Source organism: Lynx canadensis, chromosome C1, assembly GCF_007474595.2.
Source record: "Lynx canadensis isolate LIC74 chromosome C1, mLynCan4.pri.v2, whole genome shotgun sequence".
Taxonomy (NCBI): Eukaryota; Metazoa; Chordata; class Mammalia; order Carnivora; family Felidae; genus Lynx; species Lynx canadensis.
This window is the reverse complement of record NC_044310.1, coordinates 219,681,871-219,694,528: the sequence shown is the minus strand read 5'-3', so window position 1 is coordinate 219,694,528 and position 12,658 is coordinate 219,681,871. Positions and strand designations below refer to the sequence as shown.

Genomic DNA, 12,658 nt, shown 5'->3' with positions numbered 1-12,658 from the left:
GTTGGGAATGTATGGATTCAAATAACCTCTCTCTTTAGGTTCACCAATCCCAGGTTGAGAAAAATTATACTCAATGAGCCATAATTGAGGAACTGCTCCTGAGGAACTGTGTCCCTGCGTGGGCCTAATATAAGTGATGAGATCCTAGACTTTGAAGAGGTGTAGTCATGAGATAAGATTTGGGCGAACCTTGGGATGGAATGAGTGTATCTTTCATGTGGGAGAGAAATTGACCAAATGAATACAGAAAAAACAATGGGATGTCAGGCCCCCATCTCTCACTGCCTGTCTGGAGGAAGTCAGCTGCAGTGTCATTGGTCAGTCCTGGGGCCAAGTTGCATGAGGGAGCTTGGGAGAAGGTCTTTTGAGGCCTGTCCATGGACACTTGAGTGATCTTGAGCCTTTAGGTGACTGTAGCCCAGGCTGACACTTTGCTGTCTCAAGGGAGACCTTGAGTGTGGACAGCCTGCTAAGCTGTGTCTACATTTCTGGCCCACAGAAACTGACGTGATAAATGTTTGGTTTTTTAGCCTCTATGTTTTGGGATAATTTATTAATCAACAATAGATAACTAATAGGACTATTTGCCTTTCTATGTAAATTTTAGAATTAGTTCATCAATATCTTTAAAAAACCTATTGGGATTTTGATCAGGTTTGTACTGAATCTACAGATCAAATTCGGGTGAAGGGATATCTTAACAGTATAGGGTATTCCATGAACACAATTTATGTCTCCCTTTATTTAGGCTTTCTTTAATTTTTTAAATCGGTCTTTATAATTTTACACAGATATATCTTGTGCTTATTTTGTTATGTTTATACTGAAGCATTTCATTTCTGTGATACTGCTGATACTGTTGTAAAATGTGAAGCTATTGTACTTTTAAAATTTCAAATTCCAACTGTTGATTACTAATCTATACAAATATGATTGATTTTGTATTCTGGCTATGTATCCTGAGACTTTGCTAAACTTATTTATTGGTCTATGGGATATTTCGTAGATTCTTTGAAATTTTCCATATAACTGACATTATCTACTAACATTAAACAGGCCCCAGTGACCCAGAAACCTTAGTTCACTGGCATAGTTGCAACACACATGAGTGCTTATGACCATCAAAAGGCATGCAAAAGGTTGTTCATGGCAGTCTGAATTGTGATAGCCCCAAAGGGAACAGCTCAAGTGGTCATCAACAGTAGAGAGGATAAGAAGGTTGTGTGTTTATGTGATAAAGTACCGTGCAGCAGTGGGAAAGAGTGAACCTTTGGGACGTGCTACAGCATGAAGGACTTTCACGGCATTGTGCTGAGCCAAACAAGCCAGACAAAAGAGGACACAGTGTTTAATTCCATTTTTATGAGGTTCAAAAGCAGAGAAAATTATGTTATTAGAGATCAGAACGGCTGTCATCCTAGGAGCAGAGCATTAACTGGGGAAAGGCAGAAATTAGCCCCTTTGGTTCTGAGAACGTTTCAGTCTTGACCTGGGTGATAGTTTCATGGCAGTTTTCATATGTGAGAATCACTGAGCTGTTGAGGTAGTATTTGTGCATTATGGGTGTGGATAGATGAGATGGGATGAGATTGTCTCCTGTGGAGACAGTGACCTCTGAGGTGGTGGACCCTGGAGAGAGGGGCAAGAGCAGCTCCCTGGGGGCACCAGCATTTAAATGGAGTGAAAGACAGGGCCCAACACAAGTGTCTGGGTAGGAATGATCTGAGGCATTTGGAAAGAACAGAGGTTGCCACATGTCCTAGACATTAAAGGAAGAGGAGCTTTCAAAGAAGAAAAGGGTTACACTTGGGCCATCACTGATAAGGACCAGAAAGTGTCCATCAGACTTGGAGACACCATTGCCAGCAATTAGATGCAGTGTTGGGTGCAGAGGCATGATTGCAAAGGGATGGAGGACAGCACAGGCAGAGACAGTGAGTGCAGAGTATGAGTTTAAAAAACGTTCATGGGGAGTGAGTGAGAGATATAAGCAGGCTACAGAGATGTCTGGGCTAAAGGGAGGGACGAGAGGTCTTTGCACACCTTTGAAGCCTGAAGAGAATGAGTCAGGAAGGAAGAAAGGTCAAAATTAAGTAGAGGGACAATGCTTGTTGGAAGGGAGTCCTGAAGGAGCCCACACCCAGCATAGGGTTGAGTCTTGAGCAGGTTAGGGACGATTCATGCCAGGAAGATAGAGGAAGGAGGTAAAGATGGAAGTACCTGATGGCCCCACGTTTTTAGCAAAATTCATGATGACCTACTCTGCTGATGGCGAGGCAGTTTGGGTAACTCATTTCAGTTCAGCCAACCTTCAGCATCCACCAGGTGCCAGGAACAGGGCTACAGAGACAACTGAGATGTGATCTCAGTCCTTGAGGAAAGTGCATGTGCATGCATATGTGCGCGCGCACACACACACACACACACACACACACACACACACAAACATATACACAGAGTTACCATTCATGTAACTTGGGAGATGCATTGCTAGGAGTATCCACGGTGGGGAGAAGACATGCAGAAAAGTACGTAGATTTGTCCTGGAGTTGGATGCAGGGACTGTGGGGGTGGGGGGTAGGGCAGACGCCCTGTAGTCAGACCTGAACCACTCCAGCCAAACCCACCATAGGGAGTGCCTTGGCCTTGCATTAAATGATTGTTTTAAACAGGTATCTCCGGCGATGGTGTTGAGGACAGGCTGATGAGAGGTAAATGGGGGCAGGTGCCCCTTTTAGTTAATGCTCATGTCTGGCCAACAAGAGACAACAAGGCCCTGCATCTGGAGGACAGGAGGGTGGAGGTGCTGTGATGCAAACATTTTTTTCTTCCCAGTTTGATAAAGATGCACAAACATTTGACTTCTTTCCTGCTGAATCCCATGGATCGCCCAGAGAACCATGATGCCACCCCTGTCTTGATGCCCAGAGATTGCTCTATATTCATGTGATTCAAGTTATGCTCCTTCCTTGAACATTTAGTTTGGGGTGAAGAACATCCTTATTTGTCTATACATTTCAGACTTAGTAAACATGTGGTCCATTAAACGCTTTCAAGCAACATTGATCGAATGCGTAAATGAGTGAATTTCTTAACACATCTAATTCCTTCTGGAAGTGGAAGAGGTTTGAAGGGGTCCTCACACTTCAGTGTCTCTCTGAGGTCTCCATCCAACCTATAGGACACTGTCTCCCACCAGCACATCCTTCATGTGACCATGTGTCTCTGGCCCAGCCTCTGCAGGGCCTCCTTCACATCCTTGTTTCGAAGACTGTAGATGAGAGGATTGAGCATTGGGATGACCAATGTGTAGAAGACAGAGACCACCTTGCCCTGCTCCATGGACTCAATGGCTCCTGGCTGGGCATTCATGACAAAGACAGTCCCAACAAAGAGAGTCACTACAGTCACGTGGGAGCCACAGGTGGAGAAGACCTTGCGTCTCCCAGCTCCTAAGCACATCCTCAGGATGGTCACTGTGATGTAGCCATAGGAGATGAGGACTACAAATGTCACACCCACAATGATGAGCCCACAGATGCCAAACGAGAAGTTCGTTGATGCCTGTGCTGCCACAGGCGAGCTGGAGCAGAGGGGACACGTCACAGAAGTGGTTGATGCAGTTGGAGCTGCAGAATGGGAGGCAGAATGTGAGGCTGGTCTGCACAACAGAGTTGAGGCAGCCTCCACAGTAGGTGCCCAGCACCCGGGTGAGTGTAGGCAGAGTGGCACATGGTGATGGGGTAGCACAGGGGGCTGCAGACGGCCATGAAATGGTCACAGGCCATGACGCCCAGGAGGAAGCCTTCAGTGGTGACCAGTAAGGAGATGAAGAATAACTGGGTGGCACAGCAAAGGTGATGACCTTGGGTGGGGAGAAGAAGTTGGCCGGGGCACTGGGGGCAATGACAGATGAGGAAGAAGAGTGCAGGCGGGCATCCAAGGTGATGACCATGATAATAGTGAGGTTCCCCATCACAATTACCATGTACAGGTTCAGGAAATCAGCAAAGAGCAGAGCCTGGGTCTCCAGGCCACCCTGAAATCCCTCCAGCACAAAATCTTGAAAGTAGACCATGGGGAGGTTCCCATTTCTGTGCAATGGCATGAGCCTCAGGCCTCACCAGGGGAATTACACCTTCTGTACTGGCAGACTAAGTAAGTCAAACTAGACTTCTTGCTGAAGACTGTTGAGAAAAGATGGACAACATGGCATGCCTGGGTGGCTCAGTCATTTGAGTGTCCGACTCTTGATTTCTGCTCAGGTCATGATCTCATGGTTCATGGGTTTGAGACCCACATCAGGCCGTTGCTGACAGCTCAGAGGCTGGAGCCTGCTTGGGATTCTCTGTCTCCCTCTCTCTCTGCCCTTCCCCTGCTTACGCTCTCTCTTTCTCAAAAATAAATAAACATTGAAAAAATGATAAACAACAACAAAAACAAAATCTAATTGAAGGTAGAAGAGACTTAATGATTTAGTAAAGAATTACTAAAGAAATTCAAGACAAACACACAGACCCAGGGATTCCATTACTGAGAATGTCCTTTTTCCCTTGAGACACAAGCCAGTTTTGAAGAGGAAGTCTGAGAGAGTAGGTGCCAAGCAGTGGGTTTATGCCTTGCGGAACTAATGCGGACAGTGGCTAGTTACTAGGACCACCCAGGATGCACCATTGGAGTGAGTCAAATAGATAGTAGGTATGCATCTCAACTTCTGACCATTTCAGTCACTGAAATTGTGTTATGGTGAGATCTGAGTGCTGTGCCTCTGACACCTTGCAAAAGCAAATATATCTCAAGAGAAGACATGTTATGCTAGACCTCAAGTGTTATCTATAAAAGTTTTGCATAAATACTGCCAGACACACAATTTAAAAATTGAGGAGTTCCCACAATATGAATTAAAATAACAGAAACAATAGAAAAACCCAGAAAGATTTCAGATTTTGGCGTTAACACACATAAGCTTTTAAATAATTAAGATTGTTATGTTTAAAGGATAAAAGATGAGAATTTTAGCAGAAATGTAGAAGTAGTAAAGAGAATCATGTGTCACTTGTTACAAGTACAATGGCTAAAATTAGGAACTGAATGAATGAGTTTTACAGGAGATTAAGAATAGCTAAAGAGAGGGGCGCCTGGGTGGCTCAGTCGGTTGAGTGTCCGACTTCAGCTCAGGTCATGATCTCATAGTTCGTGAGTTAGAGCCCCGCATCGGGCTCTGCGCTGACAGCTCTGAGCCTGGAGCCTGCTTCAGACTCTGTGTCAGCCTCTCTCTGCCCCTTCCAGGCTCATGCTCTGTCTCTGTTTCTCTTTCTCAAAAATAAATAAACATTAAAAAAAGTTAAAAAAGAAATAGTTAAAGAGAAAATTTGTGAAATAGAATACAGATCAGTAGAAAATACTCAGATTGAAACATTAAGATATAAAAGGATAGAAAAATTAGAAATGAAGGTTAGAAACCAAAGATATAGAGACATACATAGTATGAGTTCAACCCCCCCCCCCCCCCACACACACACAAAAGAGGAATGAGATAAATAGGCTGAATCAGAACTTGGAAGAGATAATGGCCAAGTATGTTCTCAAACCAGTGAAAGATATATCAGAACTTGGAAGAGATAATGGCCAAGTATGTTCTCAAACTGGTGAAAGATATTTTACAGATTCATTAACCCTCCAGACTCAAACCAAGATTTATACAAAGAACACCACACTTAGACAGAGCATAATAAAAATATTTAGAACCTGAATAAAAAGAAAAATCTTAAAGGTATCATGAGAAAGAAGAGATAGTTGCTTCAAAGTATCAACTTTAGAAGACTGACAATTGGCTTCTTACCAGATTAAAAATAATGTAAACCAAAGTAAAAGAAATTATATTTTCCTTTGCTCAAAGAAAATAATTACTAACTAGAATTATACATGTACCCAAAAATATCCTCAAAGACTCAAAGTGAATTTAGCAATAATAGTTTAAGACTTAGGGGCGACTGGGTGGCTCAGTCAGTTAAGCATCTGACTTCGGCTCAGGTCATGATCTCATGGTTGGTGGGTTCAAGCCCCGTGTCGGGCTCTGTGCTGACAGCTTGGAGCCTGGAGCTTGCTTTGGATTCTGTGTCTCCCTCTCTCTGTTCATGCTCTGTCTCTCTCTGTCTTTCAACAATAAATAAATGTTTAAAAAAAATTTTAAAAAGACTTAAATACTCCACTTTCAATAACAAATAGAACAACAAAACTAAATATCACCAAGGAAAGAATAGATTTGAACAACATTATAAAGCAAATAGAGCTAACAGGCATATGTAGAACACACTTTATCCAACAACAGCAGAAAACATTCTTCGCCAGTGCACATGGAACATTATCGGGATAGTTATCCATATTACCCAATATTAGTACACAAAGAAAGTCTCAATAAATTTTAAAAGGCTGAAATTATACTAAGTATGTGATCTAAACAAAATGGAATTAAATCACAAATCAAGCAATTGAGAAAATTTACAAATACGTGGAAATTAAACAACACATTTATTAATCACCATGGGATAAAATAAGGAATCACAAGGGAAATTATAAAGTATTTTGATATTAATGAAAATGGAAACACAACATACCAAAACTTACAGAATTTAATGAAAGAAGGACTCAGAAATTTATAGCTATAAACACCAACATTAAAAAAAAGACCTCAAGGGGCGCCTGGGTGGCTCAGTCGGTTAAGCGTCCGACTTCGGCTCAGGTCATGATCTCGTGGTCTGTGGGTTCGAGCCCCGCGTCGGGCTCTGTGCTGACAGCTCAGAGCCTGGAGCCTGCTTCAGATTCTGTGTCTCCCTCTCCCTCTGACCCTCCCCCGCTCATGCTCTGTCTCTCTCTGTCTCAAAAATAAATAAACATTAAAAAAAAAAAAAGACCTCAAATCGGGGTATATGGATGGCTCAACCAATTGAGCATCTAACTCTTGATTTCAGCTTAGGTCATGATCTCATGGTTCATGAGATCAAGCTCCCCATAGGGCTCTGTGCTAACAGTGCAGAGCCTGCTTGGGATTCTCTCTCTCCCTCTCTCTCTGCCTCCTCCCCTGCTCATGCACTCTCTCTCAAAGTAAATAAACTTTAAAAAAAGGACTTCAAATCAATAACATAAGTTTCCATATTAGACAAGAAAGTAGAAAAAGAAGACCAAATTAGCTGAAAGCATATAGAATGAATGAACTAATAAAGATTAGAGAAGAGATAAATGAATTGAGAAGAGTAAAATAATACAGAAAATCAATGACACTAAAAGTTAGTCCTTTGAAAAGTTTAACAAACTTGACAAACCTTTAGCTAGATTGACAAAAAAAAAAAAAAAGAGAAGACTTAAATTTCTAAAATCAGGAATGAAAACAGGGGTATTGCCTCTGACTTCACAGAAATAAAAAGTACTATAAAAGTATATCAGAACAATCATATGCCAACACATTTAGATAACTTAGATGAACAAATTCCTGGAAACACACAAACTAATAAAACTGAATTAAAGAGAAATAGAAAATCTGAACAGACGTATAACAAACAGATGAAGTCAATGGTGAAAAAACTTTTCCAACAAAGAAAAGCTCAGGACCAGATATTTTCACTGGTGAATTCTACCAAATACTTAAAGAATTAACACCAGTACTTCTCAAACTCTAAAAAATAGAAAAGGGGAAAACACTTCCCAATTCATTCTATAAGGCCTGTTGTTCTAAAACTAAATGGAGACAAAGATGTTGCAAAACCAAATCAACCCTGGAATGTAAGAGTGGATCAACAAACAAAAACCAATTAATATAATAAACCATACAAATGGAATGAAAGAAAAAAAAACCCCACATGATCATCTCAATAGATGCAGAAAAATAACAAAACACTACTGAAAGAAATGAAAGAAGACCTACATAAATGTAAAGATATTCCATGTTCATGGACAAGAAGATTTAATAACTTCAAGATGCAGTAACCCCCAATTTTATGTACAGCTTCAGTGCCACTTTATCAAAATTCCAATTGCCTTAGGGGTTTTGGGGGCAGAAATTGACCCTAAATAGCCAAAACAATATTTAAAAAGAACAAAGTATCCATTCATCAGTTGATGGACATTTAGGCTCTTTCCATAATCTGGCCATTGTTGAAAGTGCTGCTATGAACATTGGGGTACAAGTGCCCCTGTGCATCAGCACTCCTGTATCCCTTGGGTAAATTCCTAGCAGTGGTATTGCTGGGTCATAGGGTAGATCTAGTTTTAATTTTTTGAGGAACCTCCAGACTGTTTTCCAGAGTGGCTGCACCAGTTTGCATTCCCACCAACAGTGCAAGAGGGTTCCCGTTTCTCCACATCCTCTCCAGCATTTATAGTCTCCTGATTTGTTCATTTTAGCCACTCTGGTTTATAGACACAATGGAATACTACTTGGCAATGAGAAAGAATGAAATCTGGCCTTTTGTAGCAATGTGGATGGAACTGGAGAGTGTTATGCTAAGTGAAATAAGTCATACAGATAAAGACAGGTACCATATGTTTTCACTCTAATGTGGATCCTGAGAAACTCAACAGAAGACCGGGGGGGGGGAGGGGGAAAAAGTTACAGAGAGGGAAGGAGGCAAACCATAAGAGACTCTTAAAAACTGAGAATAAATTGAGGGTTGATGGGGTGTGGGAGGGGAGGGCAGAGAAGGGTGGGTGATGGGCATTGAGGAGGGCACCTGTTGGGAGGAGCACTGGGTGTTGTATGGAAACCAATTTGACAATAAATTTTATATTAAAAAAAGAACAAAGTAGGTGGACTAATACGTCCTGATTTCAAAACTGACTACAAAGCAGAAGAGTGTTGTGCTTACTTAAGGATAGACATAGACCAATGGAATTGAATTGAGAATCCACAAGTAAACTCATATATCTGCCGTTTTCAACAAGGGGACCAAAAGCACCATTTAACAGAGAAAAAATAGTCTTTTTAACAAGTGGTGATCGGAAAACTAAAAATCCACATGCAAAATAAGAGCTTCACCTCACACCATATACCAAAATGAACTCAAAATGGACCAAGACATAAATGCAAGTGCTAAAACTATAAAACTATTAGAACAGAGACATCTGTGTAACTTATTGTGACTTGGGGTTAGTCAACAGTTTCTTAAATATGACATCAAAAGCACAATCAACAGCAACAAAATAAACAAACTGAACCTCATCAAAATTTAAATCTTTTGTGCACTAAAGGACACCATCAAGAAGCTGAAAATAAAACCCGTATGATGGGAGGAAATATCAACAAAGTATATAGCTAATAAGGATCTAGTATCCAGGAAATGCACAGAACTCTTCCAAGTCAGCAACAAAAAGACAGTCAAATTTTCAAATGGGCAAAGGACTTGCATAGACGTTTCTCCAAAGAAAATATACAAATGTCTAGTAAGTACAGGAGAAGGTGTTCAGTGTCATGAATCGTTAGGGAAATGCAGATTGAAACCACAGTGAGATACCACTTTGCTCATTAGAATGGCTATAATTTAAAAAAAAAATAGAGAATAACAAGGGTTGGTGAGAATTTGGGAAGATTAGAACCCTCATACACTGCCAGTACAAATGTTAAGAGTGGTGCAGCCTATGCCGTTCCTCAGAAAGTCAGACATAGAGCTACCATATGACCCACCATAACTCACATGTAGGTGTGTGCCCAAGAGAATTGAAAATATGTGTTGACACGAAAGCTGGTACACAACAGCAGTGTTCATAATGGCTGAAAAGCGAATGCAGGCCAGATGTCCATCAAATGATGAATAAAGTGTGAAATACTTGTATAGTGGAACAATATTCAGCCATAAAAGAAATAAAGTTCTAATACAAGGTACAACATGGATGAGCCTTGAAAGCATCATGCTGAGTAAATGAAGCTTGGCACAAAAGGCTGCAAGTTCTAGAATTCCATTTCTATAAAATGTGCAGAATAGGCAAATGCACAGAGACATACGTACATTTGTAGGGGCCAGGGGCTGGGGGAGAGGGAATGGGGAGCAACTGATGACAGATTCGGGGTTTCTTTGTGTGATGAAACTATTCTGGAACCAGAGAGTGGTTATGATTGAACAACACTGTGGATACAATAAAAAAAAAACAAAACACCACACTGGTTTGTATGCTTTAAACTGGTAAAATTGTGACTCTTATGTCACGTGAGAATTGTTCCTCAATTTAAAATATTAAGAATAAAAAATAACAAAGGAGAAATAAGAAAAGAACATTCACCAGCATTTCAAACTGAGAGAATGTAATTGAAACACATCAGATATGTTAAAAACCCATGAGATGATGATCCCGAAGGAATATCTTCATTGGCTACCTTTGGAGGGTGATGCTGAGAGATTCCAAACTGCTCCTCACAGTGACAAAATAATTTTTTTTTGTTTAGAGACACTTTCCTTTTATAGAAGTACTGCAACTAATAAATAAAGAATGAATTACAGAATTTGCATATCATCATCTTATAAACCCCTAACAAAATAACAAATCTAGGTAGTTATTACTAATGGCCACTACCAGGACGCAATCAGCAAAATCCATCTGAGCATCTCTGCAGGATAACTACCTGTTTTCTTCAGTAAATAAATTGAAGTAATAATTTAAAATAAAAATAGAGGGGGGCGCCTGGGTAGCTCAGTCAGTAAAGCATCTGAATCTTGATTTCGGCTCAAGTCATGATCTCGAGGTTCATGGGATCAAGCCCCGAGTAGGGCTCTGCACTGACAGCACGGAATCTGCTTGGGGTTCTCACTCTCTGCCTCTCCCCTGCACCGTCTCTCTCAAAATAAGTAAATAAACATTTAAAAATAAATAAAATAAAATAAAAATAGAGGGACTGGCAACCAGGGAATTAGAGACTTAAGAGGTATCAGCAAAACACAGTGGGCCTTCTGAACACTGTTTCAAAACAAACTGTAAAAGAAAAATTAGCAATCAGGAAAATCAAAATACTACATGGAAATTTTTATAATATTAAGAAGTAATTATTAATTGTTTTATGAATAATGGTAACATTGAGGTTGCCTTTCTTTAAAGTCCACATTGTTCATAGGGATTAAATATGATTGACTCTAAGTTGATAATTTTGAAGTTGGTTGGTGAGAATAGGTAGGTCATTACTACTCTAGTTTTATGTGTGTGTGTTTGAGAACATCTATAACAAAAAGTAAGAGGCATATGTCTAAAATAAATTAAATAAAACTAAACAGAGAGAATCTGTTATCAGTAGACACACACTAGAGGGAATGCCCGAGAGTGACCTTCAGGAGCAGGAAACTGACCACTGGTTGGAAGGTCAGTCGTGACAGAAAGAATGAAGGTTAAGAAAAGGGCCCCAAAAAGGATATATCTAAATAAATACCGATTTTATAAGATGTATGAGAGCTTAAAAATGCAGGGAGAGTAAAATACACCACAACAAAGATATGTAATTCAGGAGCGAATAAGTAAAGAATTTCCGCGTTTTTTAGGAAGTTAGCAAAAATGCTAATGTTGGTTGTGTTAAGCCAAAAATGCAAGTTGTATAAAGAACTTATCAAACTCAACACTCAAAAAACACATAATCCAGGGGCGCCTGGGTGGCGCAGTCGGTTAAGCGTCCGACTTCAGCCAGGTCACGATCTCGCGGTCCGTGAGTTCGAGCCCCGCGTCGGGCTCTGGGCTGATGGCTCAGAGCCTGGAGCCTGTTTCCGATTCTGTGTCTCCCTCTCTCTCTGCCCCTCCCCTGTTCATGCTCTGTCTCTCTCTGTCCCAAAAATAAATAAACGTTGAAAAAAAAAATTAAAAAAAAAAAAACACATAATCCAGTTGAGAAATGGGCAGAGGACATGAATAGACATTTTTCTGAAGAAGACATCCAGATGGCCAACAGACACATGAAAAGATGCTCAGCGTCACTCATCATCAGGGAAATAGAAATCAAAACCACAATGAGATGCCACCTCACACCTGTCAGAGTGTCTAAAATTAACAACACAGGAAACAACTGATGTTGGCGAGGATGTAGACAAAGGAGAACCCTCTTACACTGTTGGTGGGAATGCAAACTGGTGCAGCCACTCTGGGGAACAGTATGGAAGTTCCTCAAAAAGTTAAAAATAAGGGCACCTGAGTGGCTCAGTCAGTTAAGTGTCCAACTTTGGCTCAGGTCATGTTCTCACAGTTTGTGAGTTCAGTCCCTGCATTGGGCTCCTTCTGTCAGCATAGAGCCTACTTCCAATCCCTGTCTCCTTCTCTCTCTGCCCCTCCCCCACTCACTCTCCCTCTCAAAAATATATAGACATTAAAAATATATATTTTTTTTAAAGTTAAAAATAGAACTACCCTACGATTCAGCAATTGACTACTAGGTGTTTACCCAGAGGATACAAAAATACAGATTATACGGGGTACATGCACCCCAATGTTTTAGCAACTGTTTAGCAACTGTTTTAGCATCAACAATAGCCAAACTATAGAAAGAACTCAAATGTCCATCGGCTGATGAATGGATAAAAAGATGGCATATATATATATATATACATATACATATATATATATGTACACATATATATACACACATATATATGTATATATATATTACCCAGCCATCAAAAAGAATGAAATCTTGCCATTT

At 40.5% G+C, this 12,658-nt stretch overlaps 1 protein-coding gene across 1 annotated transcript; it reads right to left on the bottom strand.

Annotated features, from left to right (window-relative positions):
* Positions 1–3,207: 3,207 nt before the first annotated feature.
* LOC115520436 (olfactory receptor 12-like) lies at positions 3,208–4,108 on the bottom strand. Its single transcript, XM_030324779.1, is given in 4 exon segments — positions 3,208–3,547; positions 3,549–3,709; positions 3,711–3,853; positions 3,856–4,108. Coding segments are annotated over 4 exon segments (897 nt in total).
* Between the last annotated feature and the right edge of the window lie 8,550 nt (positions 4,109–12,658).